We start from the raw sequence: 26,303 nt of genomic DNA on the forward strand, positions 1-26,303 counted from the left end.
ATCATTATTATTATTATTACTAAAGCCTTAGGCTAACCGGGCACCCAGTCCATTATTATATATTAATACATTATAAATTATAATTATAATATAATGTATTAATATATTGTATTAATTGTATTGCATTTATTAATATTTTAATACATTATATATTATTATTATCATTATTACTAAAGCCTGAGACTAACCGGGCACTTAGTCCATTATTATATATTAATACATTATAAATTATAATTATAATATAATGTATTAATATATTGTATTAATTATATTGCATTTATTAATATATTAATACATTATATATTACCATTATTATATATTAATACATTATAAATTATAATTATAATATATATGTTCGCATTATACAAAGTTCTTTCTTCTTTTCAGAACCTGAACGAAAACTTCTGATCGCTGAGCAATCATCCGCCGAAGAGAATGCAACGGTGACAGCGCATGAAAATTTTATTTTCGTCGGTACGATGAATCCTGGCGGTGATTACGGTAAAAAGGAGCTGTCACCGGCTCTTAGAAACAGATTTACCGAAATCTGGTGCGAAGGATCCGCTTCGTTCGATGATCTTCAGAGTATCATGATACATAACCTACGCGAAGAATTCAAAGAAAGCGTCTCCGCTGGGATAATAGAATTTCTGAAATGGTTACAAGCCACTGAAATAGGAAAAAAGCTTGTCGTTAGCGTTAGAGATATACTGACATGGGTGAATTTTATTAATTGTTGTAAAAATATGGAAATAGGAGATGCCTTCTATCACGGCGCCGCATTGAGCTACATCGACGGACTTGGTTCTGGCCTCACTGCCGTTGAAAAGTGGGTAATTTATTTCACAGTATGTTTTAAGGGGGGAACCTGGATTAGGACCCCGAAAATTTCTTAATACTGGCAAATTTTTTTTTTAAAATTCAAATCATAGTAATCAATATAATCAATATAATAATCATAGTAATCAATATAATAATCATAGCAATCAATCATAGTAATCATTGTAATCAAGAACTTTTTAGCCGTTTTATTATTGGGAATAAAAAGTTATAAAAAAATTTTTTTTATTACAACATAATCATGTTATAATTATAGAAATTATTATGACGGCCGTCCACTGCGTGCACGATAGCGGTCATTCTTTTTATTTGAAACAAATAAACCAAACAAATTTTTAAACTTTATGGACTTACCTTCTATTTGAACTAAAAAAAATATTAGAAAGTCGAAAATTGACAAATTTATTCAATATTGAAGAAAAATTCTTTTTTTACCCACAAAATTTAACGATAATTTGCAAAAAAATATTGTTTAACATCAGTTTTTATACAATGTTTTCAGTTCAAATAGAAGCTCTATTAATAAGCTTTAAAATAAGCCAAGGTTCGTTAAAATCCGTTGATTACAATTTGTTTAATCGTCTACGCAGTTTCGAGATTTGCCTATATTTTCAGATGTGCCTACTGTTGATTAATATGACTTCCAAAAAATCGATTTTTCGACCCTCTAAACCAGGTTCCCTCTTTAATCATAATTTCAATCGCTATTGAATTATTTATTTATTTTCTAGTTCAAAGAATCTGAAGGATTTTAAGAAATCATCGTTGAAGTTCATCGAACATCAAGTACAAACTACATTGAAATCTAAATTATTATTGAATTGCGAGGGATTTGATGTCGAAGATCGCGAGGATGAATTTGGAATAAATCCATTTTATGTCAAGAAAGGGAATGAAAAAATTTCAAGTAACATAGGATTTGCTTTCAAAAGTCCAACAACTAGGATGAATACTTTAAAGGTGTTGCGCGCTCTGCAGTTACAGAAACCAATTTTACTGGAAGGTAGTCCAGGAGTTGGGAAAACTAGTTTGGTTTCAGCTCTGGCAAAAGCATCTGGGCACCGGCTTCTCCGATTAAATCTTAGCGATCAAACTGTAAATACCTTTTTTCTTTATAAAATGTCGCTATAAAATTTATGTCCATCTTTTCATGTTTAAACGTTACACAGGATATTTCGGATTTGTTCGGAGCTGATTTGCCAGTAGAGGGAGGAAAGCCTGGAGAATTTTCTTGGACGGACGGTCCATTCTTAAGAGCCATGAAAAATGGAGACTGGATTCTTCTTGACGAATTAAATCTAGCGTCACAGTCGGTCCTCGAGGGATTAAACGCTTGTCTCGATCACCGTGGCGAAGTTTATATTCCTGAATTAGGAATGACTTTCAAAGTGAAACCAGGAACTCGATTGTTCGGTTGTCAAAATCCTCTCCGTCAAGGTGGAGCTAGGAGAGGACTGCCAAAATCGTTTTTGAATCGTTTCACACAGGTAAAGATCCATTTTTCCTGTTTTTAAATAATCAAATATTATAATATTATCAAAAGGTATTGGTTTTGTTTCCTTAGGTTTTCGTAGATACTCTGGAACAAAAGGATTTGAAGTTCATTTTGAAAACACAGTTTCCGGAGCTTCCGGAACAATTATTGGATAAGATGATTCAGTTTAACGAAGAAATCAGCTCTCAAGCTGGAATAACGTGGGCCCATCAAGGATCACCATGGGAAATGAATCTTAGAGATGTCACCAGATGGTGTGAAATAACTATGGCAGCTTTTACCCGGAATTCAAAGAAGAGTTATAATCCTGGGAATGGTGCTAAGCTGATTTATGTTGACAGAATGAGAACGAACGAGGATAAGAACAATGTATGATAGTATTCACTTTACCGACCGGTAGCTCATTAATCTGCTTTTTGTGCTCGACACTTATCGACAGGTAACCTATTAATGGGTTGTTATCTATCATTGAGTTACAATTGTTAGATTGTACTGTAAGCTCCCATATTCTTATATAATTTTTTGGCGAAGTTTCCGAAACTTGATTTGACTGAGATTTTGCAAATAGCTTCATTTTGCATCAAAACAGTATTTGCGAGAAGGATTTTTGGCGACTCAAAATTTTGCGAAAGACAAAATTTTACCATTGTAATGTAATTTCCTGCATTATCGACACCGCGTAGAATAAGATTACAATTTTCTGTAAAGCAGAAAATGGGGGGTGGAGCCCTCACCCCGTCCCATAAAATATAGCATAACCTATTTTGTTTTTGAGGTACGTCGGTAACATTTTTTTCGAATCGCCAAAAATCCTTCTCGCAAACATTGTTTTTATGCAAAATGAAGCTATTTACAAAATTTCAGTCAAATCGGATTTGACAGAATTTCACAAAAACCAATTTTTTAAATCTTACAAATCGTATTTGCGGCCGCGCGGTCGGTAAAAAGTATGTACAACCGCTACCGGTCGGTAAAGTAGTATGATAGATTTAGAAACATTTCATTTACTATCCTCTTCTGAAACATTTTGAAATTACAGGTGATCGAGATATATAACAGGATATTTTCACCGACTGATTATCCTTTGCCAGATCCGAATTTCCCGGTCCACGTAACGAAAGATGAAGTTATATTGGGAGATGAAATATTGAATCGTAGTGATTTTTCTATATACGAAGACGATGATTTGTTGCTTCTGAGGGAACAGAAAGCTGTTCTTAGGAGTCTGGCACAGTGCGTTAATATGAATTGGATGTCCATTCTTGTAAGTATCTTTACCTATACAGGATCAGACTAAATTACATTTAAAAGCGGACATCACGTGATTCTTTATGAAAAAAATATAGAATAACATTTTCTGTTATTCGAGTCATTAATCTTAAACATTATACATTGAATTATTAATTGTGCGATAGGTCGGAGGATCTGGAACCGGAAAGAGCAGCCTCGTTCATCTTCTGGCAAATTTGGCTGGACAAAAGTTGAAGTCAATTGTCATCAATTCCGCGATGGACACGACAGAAATCTTGGGTGGCTTCGAACAGGTAAGTCATTTTATAAAAATATTTTTATTTCAATGTTGCATGCTTTCCTTGGACTCTCTCTCTCTCTGGGTTTCTCCTAAGGTAAGATGACTATGATTTATATGACACCTGGTTGCTGCTGTCAAAGATAATCTATCATTTATTTACACATTAAATGACATTGATTTATAATTTTATAAACGCAAGTAATCCTTGTATAATCAGCAATACAAATATTTTAATTAGTTTGTCGGACGATCTTCGTGTAATGACTATATTCAATCCGCCAGGCACCATTTATTAATGAACTTAAATCGGTATCCTTAATTCTACCATCGTTTGGCTAACATCCATTTAACTCTAGTCTTTCGATAGAAATTGACATTGTTTCAGGGATTTTCCGGACTTAATTTCTTATTTACCGAGGGGGGTACTCGTTACAGGAGGACACATGGGTTTTTTGAAAAATGATAAACTTGTGTTTTACATTTAAACTATTTATTAGAAATACAAAACGCATTTAACAAAGTTAAAAAAATTCAAGGTAATTAGTATATTCCTCCAAATTAAATATCCATCAAAATTGTATGTAAAACTTGAAACGATATCGAATCATTTCTGTTTAATATTTCTTTTACCTTTTTCTTTTTTTACAAATTTCATTACCACTTTTAATTTTAACTAATTCAAGTAAAGATACATGCTACGTTTGTTAAACATTTTTCTCTCAAAAGATTCGATATAAACTAATTCAAAACATTTAGACAAAGTGCTCGTGCATCGAAACATGTATTTCTTGTTAAAGTATATTAGAAAATGCACGTCCGGAAATCCCTAAAGTTTTGCATAGAAAATATATATATGTATAAGTATATATTAGGTACACATACACATATACAGGGTGGTCGTTAAATTTTATTTTAATATTTTTCATTTCTGTTACCGCTATCATTTTCACTCCTTTAATAATAATTAAAATTATTGATAGTGATAGCTGGATATATTACAGATTCTTGGCATTATATCAGCGTTCGGCCAGTTTTCAGCGGCCACGCCCCTTTCCTCCCACCACTCGCCGTGTCCCGCGCGGGGACCCTAGTCCTCGAGGCACCTCAGGAGCGTGTCGTCTGAATTTTTCAGGGCGCATTGGGGCTACACTCGTATCAATAGGTTACCACATCACCCATGGGGTACGATTCATACGGTACGCGTCTGAGGTGCCTCGCGGACTAAGGCTCTCAGCACAGGGCACAGCGAGCGATGGGAGGAAAGAAAAACTGGCCACAAAGAGCACTTAATTTCCAACGCTGCATTATACAGGGTGTCTCATAATTCCTGGAACACCTAGAAATGGGAGGTTGCTGAGGTGATTCTCAACAATTTTTTTCTGTGACAAACTGTTGGTCGAAGCTTTGTTTTTGAATTATTCAGGAAAAACCCCCGGCCAATGATAGCGCGCGTAGCGCGCGGGGCCAGGGACGGCAGCCTCGACTCCTGCGCCCGCGCGCTACGCACGCTCTGATTGGCCGGTGTTTTTCGTTGATAATTCAAGAACGAAGCTTCAAGCAACATTTTGGTAAAGGAAAAAGTTGTTCAGAATCACCCTAGCAACCTACCATTTCCGGGAGTTACAGGAATTATGAGACACCTGGTATAATTAATTCGTACAATGCAAATGAGATCCACCTTATATTCTGTAAAAGGAATTAGGAAGAAAATTATAAACAAAATTCTAGTCCTAGTCAGGCATCGATTACAAATCCTTTTCACTCTGATTAATTCAATTCTTCCAACTCCCTGTACATGTACATATGTGCTCGCATTTATGTATATATATTTTTGTATAATGAGTGTATAATAACGATTAATAATACGAATAACAGTACCGGTAAATAATATAGTAATTAGAATCGAGGGAAAATCTCGATCACTTGAGTCCCCATTTAAGTGGAAAGCTCATTCGAAGGTGCAGACTATCTAATTTACCCTAATTAATCGTTTAAAGCTAATTGGTGCACCTAATGTTGTTTCGATTCACATTAAAGGAACTATCATTGTCGATGACTTTCTGACCTTTCTACTATTCTCGTGCCGTTACTGGCATCGCCTAAATAGACAAAATATCTAAAAGCGAAGTTTTACATGAAAATTTCTTTAATGTTGGCACGCAATTACCCGAGCAATTTCTTCTTGCTTTTGTGCTTTGGCAATCATTGAATATTCTTTTCTTTTGGCAACATTTCTCCTTTTTACTTTTGGAGAAAGATGTTTGAAAGTGAATTTTGTAAGAGAAATCACTCGTTTCAGATTAAACCCTTTGTTTGCACCGAATATTATTTATTTATTTTTTTGTATTTTTTAATGAGAGTTAAAAGTCAGCATACGGGGGTCATGCTTCATAAGAGAAAGAAAAAAATTAAAAGCAAATAACGTTTCAATTAATTTATTCACTTTTTTTCTTGTAACATATGTATATGTATTAGGTCCACCTTTATCCATTGATAACAGTTAATTAATATGTTTATATAACATTTAAGACACATTTCAAAAAGTATTGTTCCATGAATCCTTTTTATTATCAACCCTTTTGGTGGTAGGCTCTCTCAAGTCTCTCCTTGGCTTTTCCTCCAACACTTTCTTTACGCTTACCCTAAACCAGGCCTGTCTGACTGCTAGGCCACTGCTCCCACTCTTACAGCTTCAGATTTCCCCCACCACCCAGTAGTGTCAGTAGTGGGGCAGCGGTTTCTAGCAGCTAGGACTAGGAATACGCGTCAAACATTGGAAGAGTGGGGGGAACTGAGCGCGAGCGCGTTATTGGTGGGGGAAGGCGCTGCGTAGTGGGGGAAGGAACTGCGTGGTGGGGGAAGGAGCTGCGTTGTGGGGGAAGGCGCTGCGTGGTGGGGGAAGGAGCTGCGTGGTGGGGGAAGGCGCTGCGTGGTGGGGGAAGGAGCTGCGTGGTGGGGGAAGGAGCCACGAGTGGCCCGCGGGCCGCAGGTTACACAGACCTGCCCTAAACCATAACAGTCCTACCACTGAAAGGGTTAACATAAATAAGAAAATTTATACTTATTAATGGTTATTTCATATAATCAACTTTCCATTAAAATGCTCGCCTCATACGGATGTGCTGTCGACGTTGAAAATTCACACCTGCGAACCGTGTACCGACTTTCGACTCTCACTATTGTATACAAAAAATCTCTTCATCGACTGCAACAAAAAGTTCGATCAAAGGAATATTAGTATTACCCGTAATCGTCACATCTAATTAAATCAATTAAAACAGTGATTATTTGGAGAATGTTAAAGATTTAATGGAATATCATTTGTATCGAATAGAAATGTTTTATCCTTTTTTGAGAAAAATATAACAAATGAAAGGTTCATTCGCTAGGTAAATCGCTGCTAGTTGGACTGACATTTACTTTCGTATCGTTCATCGTCAACGGTGGTGGTATCAAAATGCTCGATCTTCTACTAACATCTTCATTGTAAACGCTTGATGTGCTTTTCGATCTTGATACCAGGGTCCATGGATCCGGTGGTACGATCACGGTGTCGTCCTGTACGTTAATTCCGCGATTAATTACGATTAGTTAAGCTTAAACAGAAATTGTAGAAAAGGACACCTTTAATAATGACGCACATTAGAGACGACAGATGTTTGCATGCGTTTCGTGCCGTAGGGAAGATCAGGGGCCAAAAGTAACAATTCGACCTTGAACGACGATTACGGAAAAATTGTAACATTTACTGCAAAATGTTTTATAGGAAAATCTGACATTATTCATTTACAGCAGTTTTGCTTTATGAAAAGTAATATTAAAGTTATTAATAAAAAAGGAAGAACGGAGAAAGGGTTACAACACGACTGGGGGTCGATAGTAACACAAAATATTTATGGAATTAAATTGAGTGAAAAATAAAATAATTATGTTCATATAGAATATAAGTAAATATAAATCAAATTCTTTTACTTAATTATAAATTAATCGCTTTTACAGCTGTGACAAATATACAAATCACTTTGTTTAGTGCACACTTCGTGTGCCCAATATTTACATTCCATGCACTGCACCCATTTTTCATTTGGTTTATCGGAGCTATACGAATTGAAGCATACGAGACAGTTATACTCCTTACTTTCTTTGTTACAACCTTCTTTATTCTTGTTTTCGCACTCGTTTTTACAAATTTTCTCTTTCCTATTCGAATTATGTGTCTTCTTGTTCACTTCTTTCCTCTGTTTTTCTTCATTTTCCGCTCGAACGTAGCGTTACATTCGACTCTGACTGATGTTGTTACGATAGTCCTCGACCACGCTTTTGGACTTTGATTACGAATTTTCACTAACAAGAACTTTGAAAGCATGAAACGACGAAAGAAAACACTTACTTACACGAAAAATATTTTTATCACAATTTTAAGACGCTAAGAAAAAGTTACGGCTGTGTTTCCGAATGGCCCCACCAAAATTGAGAACTCAGGTTCGATATATAACCTAAATTGACTACAAGAAACTGATTAAAGTTGGTTTCAGAGCTGGATGTCTTACCATTTTCGAGATATCTTAGGTTAGGTTAGATTAGGTTAGGTTTTGTGTATGCGCAGTATTGAATAGCATATGTTCAGTATCGAATAGCGCATGCGCAGTATCGAAAAGCGCATGCGCAGTATCGAATAGCGCATACGTAGTCCCAAAATTGTACAAAAATTTCTTGCCACGATATCTCTAAAACGGTAAGACATCCAGCTCTGAAACCAATTTTAATCGGTTTCTGGTAGAAAGAAAAAGAAAAAGAAAACACTTGCACGAAAACGTTTATATCACAATTTTAAGACGCTAAGAGAAAGTTACTTTAGGGCAGGCCTGTCCAAAGACTGGTTCAGACACGGCTAGTAATTTAGTCGAGTGGCGAGTAGTTACTTACTACTAAACCGTTTAGCGCATAGAAAAGTGTTTGGACTAGTATAGTTGAGCTTTGGAAATTGGGAGTACAAGATATATGTCGCTTGAGTAAAGAAAAGCGTCCGGACAGCCCTGTTCGGAAGTCTAGGTAGTAGTGGGGGTAGCCTAGTTAGCGGTGGGGGAAGCCCAGTTAGTGGTGGGGAAGCCTAGTTAGCGGTGGAGGAAGCCTAGTTAGCGGTGGGGGAAGCCTAGTTAGCGGTGGGGGAAGCCTAGTTAGTGGTGGGGAAGCCTAGTTAGCGGTGGGGGAAGCTTTCTCGACCAGAAAAATCCAATGAAACGGATCTACTCGACTAAACTGTAGTGTCCATACACTAAACTACTCGCCAAAATTACTAGCCGTGTCTGAACCAGCCTTTACTGCTAGAAGCGAAAGAGCCACTGCTCCCGCTCTTACCGCTTCAGACTTCCCCCACCATCCAGTAATGTCAGTAGTGGGACAGCGGTTTCTAGCAGCTAGGACTAGGAATATGCGTCAAATATTGGAAGAGTCGGGAAACCAACTGGAAGAGTGGGGGGAGCCGAGCGCGAGCTGCGTGGTGGGGGAAGGACAGGTTTGCTCTATAGGGTGATCCTCTCGCTAGGGGACACAAAGGAACTGGCGACAATGAATCCCTTGACCGCACCATGAAGACACACAGAGTCGTTTCGGCCCGGGTAGGTCCCCTATGGTACGTGACAATACGGACCTCTTTATGGTGCGGTCAAGGGGTCCATTGTCGCCAGTGTTCCTTTGTGTCCCCTAGCGAGAGGATCACCCTGGAGGGCAGGCCTGTCCAAGTAGGGGAAATCCACTCCTGGACACATGTTCCCGTTCCTCTTCCAACGCTGCTCCTTCAAGTAAGATGGGACGGTTCCGACTACCGTCTCTCGGTCTTTCCTAGCGGCGGTACTTACTGTCTCCTCGGAACCGTCCCATCTCACTTGAAGGAGGAGCGTTGGAAGGGGAACCGGAACATGTGTTCCAGGACTGGATTTCCCTACTTGGACAGGCCAGCTTTAGGGTATCGAAGAGTCATTACGTTCGCTATATATTTTAATTGCGTATCTACGTTGTTCAGATATCGATGCGTGTATTTCAATTGTAACATTGGTGATAATAGCTGTAATAGACTTTGAATTATTTACAATGTTACTTTTGACCCCGATCTCACCTACAACTGTCCTTAATACCTTTCTATTCTTCCATGAGGCTGACCTATTGTTGCCTATTTATTTATGGCTCGTGCAAAAATTGTATTAAGCATTCTGACCACATTTTACAATCATGCAATATAAAAACCATTTGCTACTATTTTCTAAGACTCTCATGAAAATTGATAGCTTGAAATCCCTGAAACTGTAAAGAAAAACCACACACATTTTACTCGGGAACGTGCAGGATATTGGACCAGTGCATTCCACGAAGCGATTGGAAAAGCTGTTCGAGTTGCTTGAAAATATTTTCAATACCAGTAAGTGTTTGCCAGTGGGCGGTAAGGGTGGTTTCAGAAGAGCGACGTCGGTGAGGTCAGGGCATGTGGTAGCTGGTGGCAATGGCGGTTCCGGTGGCGATGGTACGGCATCGATGGGTTCCTGGTATCGTGGAGGTTGTATATTCTCTATGGGCATACTTGGACCCAGAATCCAGCTAGCGATCACCTCGCAACATCCGCAGAAAGATTCTGACAATCCCTGTCTAAGTCCTCGATGAAGGCTCAGAAACAACACCGGGTTCACGAATGCGTGGACGTACGCGATATGTAATGTCACCTGAAAATTCGTCAGAATTCCGGCTCTTAACCCGTCGAGTGCCACGTCATTCGTAGATTGACGGTTGATTTTCGAAGTCGGCCACGTCGTACATATAGCGGGTGGCAGAAGTATTCGGACACCGTTTAAAACAGAATATCTTGTTTAAAATTGGACCAAATGAGTTGAGGTTTTTCGAGCAACTATACAAATTAATTGTTAATTTACTAAGATATGTGCTTTTGTTGTTTTGAAAAATTATAATTTGTCGAAATAGCGAAAGAAATAGTAAAAGAGAATTTTTTAACTTTCTTATCAGAGCCTGTAATGAAAATTTAAAATATGTTTTCAATTAAAAACATTTAAAATGATATAACTATTTTTAATTTTTTTTTTTTTAATATTTTAAATTAAAGACATATTTTCGTTGTTTTAAAAAATTATAATTTTCCGAAATCGCGACAGAAATAGTAAAAGGGAATTTTTTTAACTTTTTTATCTCTGCCTGTAATGGAAATTTAAAATATCTCTTTAATTAAAAATATTTAAAAGGACATAAATATTTTAAATATTAAACATTTTTTTTTAATGTCTTTAATTAAAAATATTTATATCATTTTAAATATTTTTAATTGAAAACATATTTTAAATTTTCATTACAGGCTCAGATAAAAAAGTTAAAAAATTCCCTTTTACTATTTTTCTCGCGATTTCGACAAATTTTAAATGAGGTATTCTGTTTTAAACGGTGTCCGAATACTTTTGCCACCCACTGTATATGGAAGACGGCTACTGATGAATAAATAAAATTCATATTTCACTTATGGATAACGCTGCACGGAAATATAATGGTATATTATTAACCAGTAGCCTCTGGCAAACGTATGTGTACAGTTGGTTCTCGCAAATAGGTGTTAATGAAAATACTAAAGAGCTTGAAAATAAAATTTTGAAATTTCACATTTTTAAACTCATATTATGTTACATTATTCAATTACATTTTTAACTAAAAAAAAAATTCCTCTGCTTAACCGTCCTCTCCTAATTTGCCTTCTGCAGACTTTTTTTTATTCCCACAATTAAAATTGAAATTGAAAGGTAAACGATTATGGACTTGATATTCAACAGATTGTTACAAGGAAATTGAAAGAAATTACAGCAGAACAATTTTCAAATTCCTTTAAACAATTATGTGATTGATGAAAAATATATAAAAAGTCTAGTATTTCTAAAAACAAAAAAATAAATTTAAAACGAAAGATTGCAGAAAAAATATGAAAACAAAAAATGCAATTCGAACAAATAACCGATACAGATAAATATGAATGACGTGGGTAAATATATTGGATAAATTGATTGGGAAAAAAATATAGTGGATAAATTCATAAAAATAACGTATGAGGCCACGTAAAATTTTCTAGTAATTAATCATTATTATCCTGTTAGGATCTTTATAAATAACACCAAAATTATTTTTGAAGCTACAAATCAACAAATTATAAAATATTTCCTGTCTAGGGGTATTTATATAAAAATCAGCCTGCCACTCGATGTGTTAAAGAATTCTAGTAGTTAATTATTATTATTCTGTTAGAATCACAAAAATTATTTTTTAAGCCACAAATCAGCAAATTATAAAATATTTCCTGTCTAGGGGTATTTATATAAAAATAAGCCTGCCACTCGATGTGTTAAAGAATTCTAGTAGTTAATTATTATTATCCTGTTAGGATCACAAAAATTATTTTTTAAACCACAAATCAACAAATTATAAAATATTTCCTGTCCAGGGGTATTTATATAAAAATCAGCCTGCCACTCGATGTGTTAAAGAATTCTAGTAGTTAATTATTATTATCCTGTTAGGATCACAAAAATTATTTTTTACGCCACAAATCAACAAATTATAAAATATTTCCTGTCTAGGGGTATTTATATTAAAATCAGCCTGCCACTCGATGTGTTAAACAATCTTTTTCTAACAAATCGAAATGGGATGTTACCTCGTATCCTGTAGGATTTCCAATGCTAGGATGATCCACCAAAGTGACGAAGAACAATGGTCCCCAAAAGATACCGTACGCGGCCGTTATCACCAGAAACATTTTCACCCTCTGAACACCCTCCCGTTCCATTCTCTTCAAGTAGTTTCTCATTTTCCGGTGCTCCTCCGCTGCTCCGCTTCTCTGAAGCAATACACTTATTTTTCTTTCAACGAATCGAGGTTGTTCAAGAAAAGCAGGGGTGTGCGCCGGTATCCGAAATTACGCCAACATCCCTGACATTAACCGCTTCAGGGACGATTATTTTTATAGCGAGAAAAAATTACTTAATTTTTTATAATATTGATAGGAATCCAAAAAGCAGAAAAAAATAGGGAAAACAATAAAAATGCACAAAAAATCATAGCATTCACGTTTATGGTTGCTGAGCGTTAATAGTAATTTATAAGTGCAATAATTTTATACAAATTAGGGCGTCAAGAGTAATCGACCCAGAAAAGATGGATCAATCAAAATTATAATTTTTATATCGATTAAAAAATATTCTTTACGGTATTTTAATAGATTTTAATCTATTTTATAAATTGATTCATACCAATCGCGTAATATACAGGGTGTCCCGCGGATCATGGTTAATTAGGAGGTGATTATGCTTGTAAAAGTGAGTCGAAAAGGAAGAATAAAATTTTTTCTTAAGTGTCTTCGTTTTCGAGAAAATCGAAGTCGAAAATTACTTGTATTATACAGGGTGTCCCGCGAATCACGTCAACCGATTAGGAGGTGATTCTACATATAAAAATGAGTCGAAAAGGAAGAATAAAATTTTTTCCTCTGTGTCTTCGTTTTCGAGAAAATCGAAGTCGAAAATTTACTCGAAAATTGCTTGTATATATACAAATTTTTGATTTCGATTTTCTCGAAAACGAAGACACTTCGGAAAATTTAATTTCTTCTTTTCGACTCATTTTCACACGTAGAATCACCTCCTAATCGGTTAACCATGATTCGCGGGACACCCTGTATAATACAAGTAATTTTCGAGTAAATTTTCGACTTCGATTTTCTCGAAAACGAAGACACTTAAGAAAAATTTTTATTCTTCCTTTTCGACTCATTTTTACATGTAGAATCACCTCCTAATCGGTTAACCATGATTCGCGGGACACCCTGTATAATACAAGTAATTTTCGACTTCGATTTCCTCGAAAACGAAGACAGAGGAAAACATTTTATTTTTCCTTTTCGACTGATTTTCACACGTAGAATCACCTCCTAATCGGTTAACCGTGATTCGCGGGACACCCTGTATAAATGAACGAATAAATGAAAATTTTTCATCATTACCTTAGGCGTGCCGTTGGCAGACGTAGAATTTTCAGAAACCGCGTTCGTCTGTTGATTTCCCGTGGTATTCACGAGAATCGTTAACAGCGCTACCTTTACCTGGCACAGTAATCAATGAAATTTTATATACAAGGGATCGAACGATTCTTTTCTCAAGCTGATAAAAATATATTATCCAGGCAGGATGTATGGTAATACACGTGCCTGTTCGCGTCCTTGCACGAGGGATTCTGGCATAGGGGAAAGGATAATGCATGCAAAACAGGGAGCAGCTTTTAGAAGAAGGTATAAAAAGAGATATGCGTGTACGTACAGCTTCAACGTTCGCCTTCGTCAGATCTTTGTGCAATTTTCGAAGATGTATGAGGGTGAGAGCGACGCAGATCATGTTGATAGCGATCCACAGCACGTTCAATATGTAATGACGGAAAGGACCGTGTACCAGAGGACAACTCGGAGCATTGTGTCCTGATTCCGTGTTCGCAGCCAGAGCACCACTTAGAAATGTCGGACCCAGATTAATCGTGATGCTCGCGAACCATATCATAAACGTGCCGAATAACACGCACTGAAACAATATTCGGACATCGTCTTATCGTTGGTTATTATTTCCAAGATTATTAATTTAATTATGTGGACAGGTTGAAAATTTAGGGTCGCCGCGACAGAGAATCCTTGGAGATTATAAAGGGTTGAGGTAAAGGCGGCAGTAATTAGGTTTTTAAAAGTAAGAATCTTCCGATAACGGAGCGATAATCGTTTAAAACAGAATACCTCGTTTAAAATTGGACCAAATGACTTGAGCTTTCTCGAGAAGCTATACAAATTAATTTACTATTATAAGATGTTTTAAAAATTACAATTTGTCGAAATAGCGAAAAAAATAGTAAAAGGCGATTTTTTAACTATTTTATCTGAGTCTGGATTGAAAATATAAAATACGACATTTGTAAATTTGAGTATGTTATGTGTATGCTGAACATTTTATCGAGATTGGTCAATGCACTTAGAAGTTCCAAGTAATTAAAATTTCCGAAAATATAATTTTGGATAAGATTCCGATTGGCCACACCAAACTCGAGAACTCGGATTCGGTATATAACCTATACTCGATGTCACGAGAGTCCATATCTAAGCGCGCAGGTTGGAAGATGGTGGGGGAAAGCGATCCGCCAATTGCTTTCCACTTCCGCTGGAAATATCGCCAATCAGAGCGACAATGCGCAGAAAAGAACGAAAACTGGTCTTTTCGCAGTTGTGGACTCTCGTGACATCAAGTATAAATTGACTACCAGAAACCGATTTGGTTTTAGAGCTGGATGTCTTACCGTTTTCAAGATATCGTGGTAAGGTTAGGTTAGGGTAGGTAAGGTTCTGTGTATGTGCAGTATCGAATAGCGCATGTGCAGTATTAAATAGCGCATGCGCAGTATCGAATAGCGCATGCGCAGTATCATATAGCGCATACGTAGTCCCAAAATTGTACACTTTCTGACCACGATAACTCGAAAACGGTAAGACATCTAGCTCTGAAACCAACTTCAATCGGTTTCTTGTTGTCAACTTAGGCTTTATACCGAACCTGAGTTCTGAATTTTAGTGGGGCCATTCGGAAACACAGCTATAATTTTGATTAATATATTACAATAAATATGCTTTGGAATTCAACAAAACGACGCACACTAGAGTATTTGCACTGAAAAGGTGGACAAAAGTCGATTTTTAAATTTCGCGTTATCCATAATAATATTGCCTTTTAACCCTTTGAGGTGCAGTGTTTTTAGTTTTCTTTTTCGGAAGTAATTTTCAGATTTTCTTAACATATGAATAATTTTTAGACTCTTGGAGTTCCAAGTTATATAATTTTCATGGAAGCTGATTTAAATTACTTATAAACAATTAAAAATTGTAAATTCGATTATTCTTGAACGAAAAGTCCTATAGTTCTGAAAATTTTTGCTAGTTTTCTCTAAAAAAATTTTTGAATTTTGCAATTCTGACGTCAGAATCCTAATCAACGACTACCAAGAACCTTCAGACAACCTTCGATTTCGGTCATTTGTTCGTAAGAATAATGTGCTCCTCAAAGGGTTAAAGATCACAGAAAATTGCTATACGAACGCCATCGACATCCTTTGATTTCTAAGTGTAATACAAACCCCATTGATGACACCTGTAAATTACCGGGTACACAGGGTAGCTGAGTGTGTACACCCGCGCTAAGGGTTCTCTTTCTGAAGCGGAAGTGAGAATAGGAAGAGTGGCTATGACGAAGGGAGGAACGGAAAGGGAAGGGAAGGATATAATGGAAACGTGTCACATGCATTGTTAGAACGAATTCAGCGGAGGGGTGAATTGCGGTGGTAAACTGTCCGCGACGGAATGACGTTGCTTTCACCGCGGAATTAATTGTGACATCTCGTTTATACGAGCCGACCTTTTATCGATAGACTCGATTAACCGTCCACCGTCTACTAATCAAACTTTTAATTGCTTCCTATATTGGACATTCGTTTAGAACTATAATCGTTTCGACTTTATTCGTTTCATCCCCTAATTAAATCATCCAGCTAATTACCTTCGTTAATTACAAAAAAAAAAAACAATTACTTGATATTCATTTGCGGGATTCGTCTCGATTTTTTCATCATCCAGCTAATTATCTTCGTTAATTACAAAAAAAAAACAACAATTGATATTCATTTGTGGGATAAGTCTCGATTGCTTTTTCACACCAATTCGAGCAATTCCGACAAGTTTCAGATGAATTGGCAGCCGCTGTTCGAAAGTACGGTCGTAAATAATTGCCGAGCACCCTTTCGTGCAGATGTTGCGTTTAATTATTAAGGGTGTTTCAATTTTGTGCGAAACTGTAGTTGTTACAGTAGGTGATCAAATTATTAGGGCTATGGTATGAAAAATGGGTTTTCCTTGTTTGTGTAAATTTTAAGGTGTTTGCATTGTGTAACTTTTAATCAATAATTCTTTAATATTAATATTCAAAAGGATACTTAGAAAAATAAACAAATACATTTAACACGTTGAACGCCACAGTGAAATTGGGCATTTCTTGTGGGACGTATTATAGCTCTAATTACTAAGAATAGTGATAATTAATTTTCAAATTTAAAGCTCTAATTACTAAGAATAGTGATGACTAATATTCAAATTTCAAGCTTTCTATTTAATGCTATGATCACTAAGAATAGTGATAATTAATTTTCAAATTTAAAGCTCTAATTACTAAAAATAGTGATAATTAATATTCAAATTTCACGCTTTCTATTTAATGCTATGATCACTAAGAATAGTGATAATTAATTTTCAAATTTCAAGCTTTCTAATTATAGCTCTAATTACCAACTGTAAGAATAGTGATAATTAATTTTCAAATTTCAAGCTTTCTAATTAAAGCTCTAATTACCAATTGTAAGAATAGTGATAATTAATTTTCAAATTTCAAGCTTTCTATTTGCCATTTCACATTATTTGTACCATACCAATATTACTTAAAATAATGTTTTTCTATTGTTTCCTATTAATTATTTAGGCATGTGCAATTTGGAGGGCCGGTCACTGGTGACCCCCATAGTGTCAACGTGTTAAAAGATTGTTTAAAACATACACATGTATGTTAGTATTCCGTAACGCCACCTTTTGCTGCAATTACTGGCTCAATTATTTTCGGCATACTTTCGACTCATTTTGATTGCTTTATTTCTAGACCATAATTCTATCAAACGTTCAATCAATTAACATTTATTACTAATAATAAATATTTCCACAAATTTTCGATGGGGTTGAGGTCCATGAATTTTCAGGCCAGTCAAGAACTTTCACTTTTTTCAACTGTGTATCATAATTTTACAAGTATCAATACATAAAAAAATAACAAAAACTCCGTTTAACTTGGTTTTCATTATAGAATTAATGATATTTTTGTAAAATCATCAATTTGTGCGAGTGGCTCTAATAATTTGATCGTCCACTGTAGATCGATCCGCGAAACTGTAGGTCCGTTGAAAGGCACTTTGTGTCATTTAGCGATGGTAATTTAGTTAAACGACACGTGGCCACGAAAGTGCACGTATGTACACGGTAAAGAATGCAATTTCGCGAAGGAAAGTAGGTACAAGTTGATTTATGAGAACGTAATATTCTCTTTGAATTAGAACCAGGCGACTCACGCTGGTTCATTTCGCGGAAAACCTGGCCAAAAAATTCAATTTTTCAAGTACGCGGAATCAATAAACTGACATAATGTATTTATTAAAGTGTTTCTCAACCCTTTTTGGCCGGCGGACCTGTCTTTCGTCGCGGATCGGTGGTTGAAAATAGCTACATTACAGGCATTTGTCTTTAGTGCCGTGTTAATTATAAATTAAGTAAATTTAAAATTAGTTAAAAACATTTTTATTTCGTATTTTTATAAATAAAAATTTCATTATTATTTTTTTTTTTGAATAGGAAAATTTTTTAACACGGACTGGTGGTTGAGAATAGCTGCATTACAAGAATTTGTCTTCAGTGCCGTGTTAATTATAAATTAAGTAAATTTAAAATTAGTTAGAAATATTTTTATTTCGTATTTTTATAAATTAAAATTTTATTATTATTTTTTTTTTTGAATAGGAAAATTTTTTAACGCGGACTGGTGGTTGAGAATAGCTGCATTACAGGCATTTGTCTTTAGTGCCGTGTTAATTATAAATTACTTAAATTTAAAATTAGTTAAAAATGTTTTTATTTCGTAATTTTGTAAATTACGTAAATTTAAAATTAGTTAAAAATATTTTCATTTCGTAATTTTATAAATTACGCAAATTTAAAATTATTTAAAAACATTTTTATTTCGTATTTTTATAAATTAAAATTTTATTATTATTTTTTTTTTGAACAAGAAAATTTTTTAACGCGGACAGGTAAAAATTCTCCGCGGACCGCGGCTGATTTATTATATATGTAACACTGCAACAAAAGCTACTTATGTTCTCCATATATAATGATTAATTTCTAATTATAAGATATTACACTCCACAGTTGACGATTTTTCTCGTTTCCTTAATTTTCATACTTTGTTATCTGCGGTAATAAAATCTGCAACTGTAATCTTATTTAAAAATATTTTTTTAATAGATATATGTTATTTAAATGAATTTTTCAATATAAAGATGAAATATAAGTTCGATTTTACCTATGTACTTTTCATTTTAAAATTATATGATACTTAGTTAGTTTGTGAATTAACAAAGGAAAACGAAATTATTTACACATAAATTTAAAATCAAACGATGCACACTTATTTTGGAGTTGAAAATTAATGTAGAACATTAAATAGAAAAATGGTGAAACATAATTTAATGTATACATTCATTCGTTATCTCGACAATAGCCAACATACATTTCAACAAAAATACCTTAATAAAATTTGTAATTTAAAATAAGAATCTTGATACCAGTCATTCTAACCGGTTTGGTAGTTGTAGTGTTAATTATATGCTTCATATGTTAAGTAACCATGGAAATTTTCATATGCAATTGAAATGTTCTTAATATTCTTATGTTGTCGATCCTACTGAAATAATTATTTAGTATTTTTAACTATTATTTTAATAATTATTTAGGTTTTAAGCATTTATATATCATTAATTTAAAAAAAATTAACTTAAAGATTTAAGTTTTCTTTAATCAATTAATCAAAAAGACATAAGAATACGAATTTTCATGAGAATATTAATTAGTTTCTATTATTTCAATAATTATTAAGGTTTTAAGCATTTATATATCATAAATTTAAAAAAAATTAACTTAAAAATATTTAAGTTTTCATTATTAATCAATTAATCAAAAAGACGTAATTTTCATGAGAATATTAATTAGTTTCTATTATTTTAATAATTATTAAGGTTTTAAGCATTAATATATTATAAAATTTGAAAAAATTAACTTAAAGATTTAAGTTTTCGTTAATCAATTAATCAAAATGACATAAGAATACGAATTTTCATGAGAATATTAATTAGTTTCTATTATCTCAATAATTATTAAGGTTTTAAGCATTTATATATCATAAAATAAAAGAAATTAATTTAAACATTTAAGTTTTCCTTAATCAATTAATCAAAAAGACATAAGAATACGAATTTTCATGAGAATATTAATTAGTTTCTATTATTTTAATAATATTAAGGTTTTAAGCATTCATATATCATAAAATAAAAGAAATTAACTTAAAGATTTAAGTTTTCGTTATTAACATTTTCTTTAACTTCATATTTGAAGTTAAATCAAATGAACTATACCAATTAATCAAAAAGACATAAGAATACGAATTTTGATGAGGATATTAATTAGCTTCGAATTTTGGCCAGGTTTTCAAATTCATTCAGAATCAGATGAAAGAAATTCTATTCTTTAAATAACTTAGTTTCTCCTTGTTAATTTCATTAAAAAATTCCATATTAATTAATAATAACACTTGGATACATATTAAAATTTCGAAAAAAAAAAAACATTTATAGTTTCCTCGTCAATTCCGTTTGTTTATTTCGTCCCTCGTTCTGCCTCTGTAATCTCATTCAAAGCTGTCTTCATTCATACGTGAAGCCACTTTTCATTCATACCGGAGATAGGTTCATATTTTGCCACATTCATTCTAATTAAAACATCCATTTGCCGTGCTCGGCGTTGCGGTAGGAGATTGCAAATGCTAGAATGAATACCAATAGATTAGAGAATAAATTCAGTATATTCATTGTATGAATATCTAAACATGTATTTCTGTTTTTACGAAATGGGTTATTAACTCCTGTTGTTTCTAATAATAAAAGAAAATTTCTTAGCAAAATTTATACGTGGAAAGCTTCGAACAGCATTAACCGTAATTTTGAAGTTGCTTAACTCTTCACATTAGGAACGTTTCCTCCGACGCGACGGTTCAAGATAACGTACACTCCAGATTACTTGATTTTCTAGTTTGTACAACTTCGAGACAGTTTAACCCTTTTAGGAGCACATTTTTCATTCGAACAAATTATCAAAATCAAAGATTATTTAAAAGTTTTTGGCGGTCGCTAATTAAGATTCTGACGTCAGAATTGCAAAATTTATTTTTTGGAAAATTCAACAATTTTTTTCGAGAATAAAATGTAAACATTTTTTTCAGAACTTTTTGCAAGCTCGAAAAAAAATTTTTGAATTTTGCAATTCTGGCGTCAGAATCGTAATTAGCGGCCCCCAAAAATCTATGATTTCAATTATTCTGAAAAAAGGAGTTTTTTGTGTTTTAATTGTTAACAACTAGTCATAAGTAACCACATTTATTTCATAAAAATTATGTAACTTGAAAACCTAAGTGTCTAAAAAGTACTCACAAATTAATTCCGAATTAAAGAAAAATCTAAAAACAAAAAGCTGGTACAAATAGGTACCATTATCTCTCAAAGGGTTAAAGCAGGGTCACCAAACTTTAAGAAACGAGCCTGATTGAAATTTTCTAAAACATAGGGTTGGAACGAAAAATAATCCTATTAAAACATTAATTTACATTGCATGTGTAGTTTATATTGGAATTTATAATTGTAACATCCCAGGAAGAATTGAATTTTAGAATTATTGTTTTTCGTTTAAATTTATCACCATTATTACAATTTTAAACGAAAAATAATAATTCTAAAATTCAGTTCCTTGTGGGATGTTACATAATGGAAAATATATATTAAAATGTAAGTACCAAATCACAATAGAACAATAGAAGAATCGTTGTCGTGTGTTCACAAGGAAATCATAAAATTTTATAAAATTAACATTTCTTATATAAAGTATTTATAAATAAAAGTCGAAGGGGCCGAATGAAAATCTTTGAAGGGCCATAGTTTTGTGACTGATGGATTAAAGCAGACCTGTCTAACCTGCGGCCCCCGGGCCACTCGTGGCTTTTTCCCCCAGCACGAAACTCGCGTTCGGCTCCCCCCACTCTTCCAATATTTGACGCGTATCCCTAGTCCTAGCTGCTAGGAACCGATGCCTCACTACTGGATGGTGGGGAAGTCTGAAGCGGTAAGGATAGGAACAGCGGCTATTTCGACACGGCTAGTAATTTAGTCGAGTGGCGAGTAGCTACTTACTACTAAACCGTTTAGTGCACAGAAAAGTGTCCGGACTAGTACAGTTGAGCTTTGGAAATTTAGAGTACAAGATATATCGTTTGACTAAAGAAATGCGTCCGGACAGGTCTGTTCGGAAGCCTAGGTAGTGGTGGGGGAAGCCTAGTTAGTGGTGGGGGAAGCCTAGTTAGTGGTGGGAGAAGCCTAGTTAGTGGTGGGGGAAGCCTAGTTAGTGGTAGGGGAAGCCTAGTTAGTGGTGGGAGAAGCCTAGTTAGTGGTGGGGGAGCCTAGTTAACGGTGGGGGAAGCCTAGTTAGTGGTGGGAGAAGCCTTGTTAGTGTTGGGGGAAGCCTAGTTAGTGGTGGGGAAAACCTAGTTAGTGGTGGGGGAGCCTAGTTAGTGGTGGGGGAAGCCTAGTTAGTGGTGGGGGAAGCATAGTTAGTGGTGAGGGAAGCCTAGTTAGTGGTGGGGGAGTCTAGTTAGTGGTGGGGGAGCCTAGTTAACGGTGGGGGAAGCCTAGTTAACGGTGGGAGAAGCCTAGTTAGTGGTGGGGGAGCCTAGTTAACGGTGAGGGAGCCTAGTTAGCGGTGGGGGAAGCCTAGTTAGCGGTGGGGGAAGCCTACTCGACCAGAAAAATCCAATGAAACGGATCTACTCGACTAAATCGTTTTACTAAACTACTCGACTAAACTGTAGTGTCCATACACTGAATTACTCGCCACTCGACTAAATTACTAGCCGTGTCTGAACCAGCCTTTAGACATGCCTGGCTTAAAGGATGACGACTCGATATTACACTCGTCTTCTTTATCCGTCCTCCTTAACAACTTGTTGCAAACATTTCTCTTTTTAATCTTTAAAGCGGAATTTATTTACAATCGAACAGCACCTCACAGTTTGCTGTTCGAAATGAAAATACGGTTGTTCGACCAATAACGCGATCGATCGAACAGACTCGGTTAGTAAGGACGATCGTTCCATTGTAAATTTTCCTCGTGGCTGGAATTTTCCTTGTCCACGAAGTTTCTCCATTATCAGACCCTCTTTTCCGTCGCCCGTTCGGAATTTCTGTTCGGAAATTTTCTTTCGATAGAGTTTTATTACTGAACAAATCGCCTTGTAATTAGATTGTTCCTGTTTTCCTTGTTTCCCAGCTTTGTCGTACTTCAGTCGTACTTTTTATGTCCTTCCTCAAAGATTTACTATTTTTAATTGTTCTCAGTGATAAATATGCATAGGTACACCGAAGTAGCTATATTTGTAAAATACTTGAAAAACAATATCAGTAGGTGCTCATCAATATTGATGATATATAGGGTGATCAAAAAGTATATCTATAAACTATTTCTTTATACCACACGTTTAAAACTTAAGTACCTAATTATCAATCGCATCATCGGTACACCTTTGAAAAATACCCCTTTTCAATTTTTTCTAACGATACTAACACAGAATGATCCCCAACCCAGAAATTCCAAAAATTATGAAACTTTGTGAATATGTAGGGGATGTCCTCCTGATTAAAACGCAATTTTCATTTGCTGCCCCTTTTCAATCTAAAGGGGTGAAAATCGTTTCATGTGTTTTTTTTTTCTTCTTTTTCTTCGAAATCGTTGAATATCTCGAAAAACTTTTTTGGCAAAAATTGTTCGTCCTAATGTATGGTATTTTTTCATATTAAAGCAAGAAATTATAAACAAAAATGATTAAAAATAATCACTTGCAAAACACAAAAAACTGGTTTTTTTAGAATAAATTCGATTATTCTTGAAGGAAAAGTCCTACAGCTCTGAAAATTTTTGTGCATATATTCTATAGCTAGTATTATAACATATATTTTTTTCAGAATTTTTCGCATGCCAATTTTCTCCAGAGAAATTTTTGAATTTTCCCCTCTCCCCCTCGATATTTTCCTTTTCTCAGACTAGGAGGATTATTAATCGTGGCTGTGAAAATTGAATTTTTCAATTCTGACGTCAGGACCTCCAAAAACCTTTAGATAGCCTTTTTTTCAATAATTTGTTCGGAAGAAAAATGTGTCCCTCAAAGGGTTAATCGAAAGGACCTCCTCTAAACATTCACAAAGTTTCATAATTTTTTGAAATAGAGCCATTCCTTCGGGCTACCCGGTACGTATACTTTAGATGAATATGTAGATCGTCGAGCATAAATGGGTTAAGTGAAATCGATGCGGTTAGGAAAGAAGAAAAAATAAGATACGTATGTACATAAATAAAGTATTGAAGTGTACTTGCCTGTGGCGAGTCCATAAGCAGTGGGGCTGTGAGATCAGCCTCCTCGTCGGTTTCCGGGAAGATTGGGCTGTCGTTTAACACCGTCGTCAACATGTTCACCGTCGACACTGTCACCAACAGTAGAAACGCTGTCTCGACCAGAGAACATTTAGTCATCGGTTGACAGTTCAGTATACTGGAGCCAAGAGGTAATAAAATCGCGGCTCTAGCACAGTCGACCATCGCTTGGTGGAACAGCAATCCTTGGGACCATCTGCATACCACATACATTTTGTTGAATATATTTAACTTACAGAGGTAGAGAGGTAGTTTGGTACAGAAGAAGGACGATTAATTCGATTTATTTCAATTTTTATTGATAAATAAAATTGAAATTAATTTTACTTATAGGTAAATCAATTTTCTTGAAAATTTTTTAATTTATTAATCCATAAAATTCTTAGTTAATGTAAATTCTTTATTTTGATTTGAATTTCCTTAAAATTTTAACTAATATTTAACATAAAATCTTAAAACAATAATTCAAAAATTTGCTTTCCTATCGTGGATCATCGAATTAGTATACAAGTACTCCTCAGATTTTATATAATTGCCATATCTTATAATTTTTTAATTTATTAATTCATAAAATTCTTAGTTAATGTAATTCATATTATATAATAAATTCTTCATTTTGATTTGAATTTCTTTAAAATTTTAACTCTAATATTTAATATAAAATCTTAAAACAATAATACAAAAATTTGCTTTCCTATCGTGGATCATCGAATTAGTATACAAGTACTCCTCAAATTTTATATAATCACCATATCTTATCATTTTTAAATTTATTAATTCATAAAATTCTTAGTTAATGTAATTCATATTATCTAATAAATTCTTTATTTTGATTTGAATTTCCTTAAAATTTTATTAGTCTTTCTAAATTAGTCTAAAATTTTATATAACCGTCATATCTTATAATTTTAATGTTTTACATTTAATAATTAAACTTATTTTTAATTAATGCAATAGGATATCTAATCCTAGTTTTTACCTTTAATTCTTATAAATCTTTCCCTTTAACTTTTTAGCTTAATGGAGCTGTGCCTTCTTTTTTAAAGTGCGTTTTAGATCTGTAATTTCACCCCAAAATATTGATATTTGGAGAGTTACTGAAAAAATATGATTATATTAATACAATTCAAATATTAATTCAAGTATCGCAAAAGCATGAAAAACAGAATTTTTCAAGCTATTAATCGTAACAGAAATTTAATTTATTAATCTATATATTTTCTCGCAGTTTTGAACATTTAAAAAGTAACAAGACAACATAACAACAATAAAGATTATTTCAATAATTGGAATTACTATAGCTCTTCAAAAATAAATCTTTAATTAAAATTAAAAAAAGGCACCGAATTAATTTGTACTCCTAATATTTCTAGTAACTCTCAAAATATCCCCAAATATTTCAGAGTGAGACAACATAACAACAATAAAGATTATTTCAATAATTAAAATTACTATAGCTATTTAATAAAAAAAAGGCACCGAATTAATTTGTACACCTAGTATTTCTAGTAACTCTCAAAATATCCCCAAATATTTCAGAATGAGGTTATAAACCTAAAACACACTTTATCCAACTGTGCTAAAGTCAATTCCCTAATTCGATTCTCTCACGAAATACCCAATTACCCAAGTGTATCTCTAGTATCCGAATCAATAGGTCTACGAGTAAATCTTTCATTGTAATCACCTTCGTAACTGCCGTTTGGTTAGGATCAATGCCATCAATAGAAAGTTAGCACCCATCCCGAGGGCACCCAGGCTGAATATCAGCGTCGCTTCGGTCGCTCCACCTGGATGACACTGAAATACCTTGGTCGCGTTCGACGACACGTTACCGGATGCGCCGATTCCGAACCTCAGATTGGCCCCTATCATCGCCATCAATTCACCTGTTCGACAAATCATTTCCATCTATTATCTGGATGTTCCTTCGCGTAAAACAGTTCGCGATCGATCACCCTAGGGAGACGTCCGTAGCCGGG

At 34.5% G+C, this 26,303-nt stretch overlaps 2 protein-coding genes across 5 annotated transcripts in view; one reads left to right on the plus strand and one right to left on the minus strand.

Annotated features, from left to right (window-relative positions):
• LOC117608842 (midasin) overlaps positions 1-26,303 on the plus strand; it is a 70,508-nt gene that overhangs the window by 4,731 nt on the left and 39,474 nt on the right. The window contains exons 5-10 of the mRNA XM_034334495.2: positions 388-829; positions 1,572-1,935; positions 2,010-2,327; positions 2,405-2,704; positions 3,375-3,599; positions 3,751-3,879. Of these exons, the coding sequence (XP_034190386.2) occupies positions 388-829; positions 1,572-1,935; positions 2,010-2,327; positions 2,405-2,704; positions 3,375-3,599; positions 3,751-3,879 (1,778 nt within the window). The remainder of the gene's footprint in view (positions 1-387; positions 830-1,571; positions 1,936-2,009; positions 2,328-2,404; positions 2,705-3,374; positions 3,600-3,750; positions 3,880-26,303) is intronic.
• On the minus strand, positions 6,785-26,204 carry LOC117608856 (uncharacterized). 4 transcript variants are annotated; one of them, XM_034334552.2, is made up of 8 exons: positions 26,009-26,204; positions 24,265-24,517; positions 14,219-14,473; positions 13,906-14,004; positions 12,562-12,744; positions 10,280-10,579; positions 7,287-7,424; positions 6,785-7,071 (listed from the first exon to the last, which is right to left on the minus strand). In XM_034334552.2, the coding sequence occupies exons 1-8, from the start codon at positions 26,200-26,202 to the stop codon at positions 7,006-7,008; spliced, it is 1,488 nt and encodes a 495-aa protein (XP_034190443.1). In that variant the 5' UTR covers positions 26,203-26,204; the 3' UTR covers positions 6,785-7,005. The 4 variants fall into 4 exon arrangements, with proteins under 4 accessions (XP_034190443.1, XP_034190445.1, XP_034190444.1 ...); XM_034334554.2 differs by lacking the exon at positions 13,906-14,004; XM_034334553.2 differs by having other exon boundaries at positions 6,785-7,424.

This window comes from Osmia lignaria, chromosome 8, assembly GCF_051020975.1.
Source record: "Osmia lignaria lignaria isolate PbOS001 chromosome 8, iyOsmLign1, whole genome shotgun sequence".
Classification (NCBI taxonomy): Eukaryota; Metazoa; Arthropoda; class Insecta; order Hymenoptera; family Megachilidae; genus Osmia; species Osmia lignaria.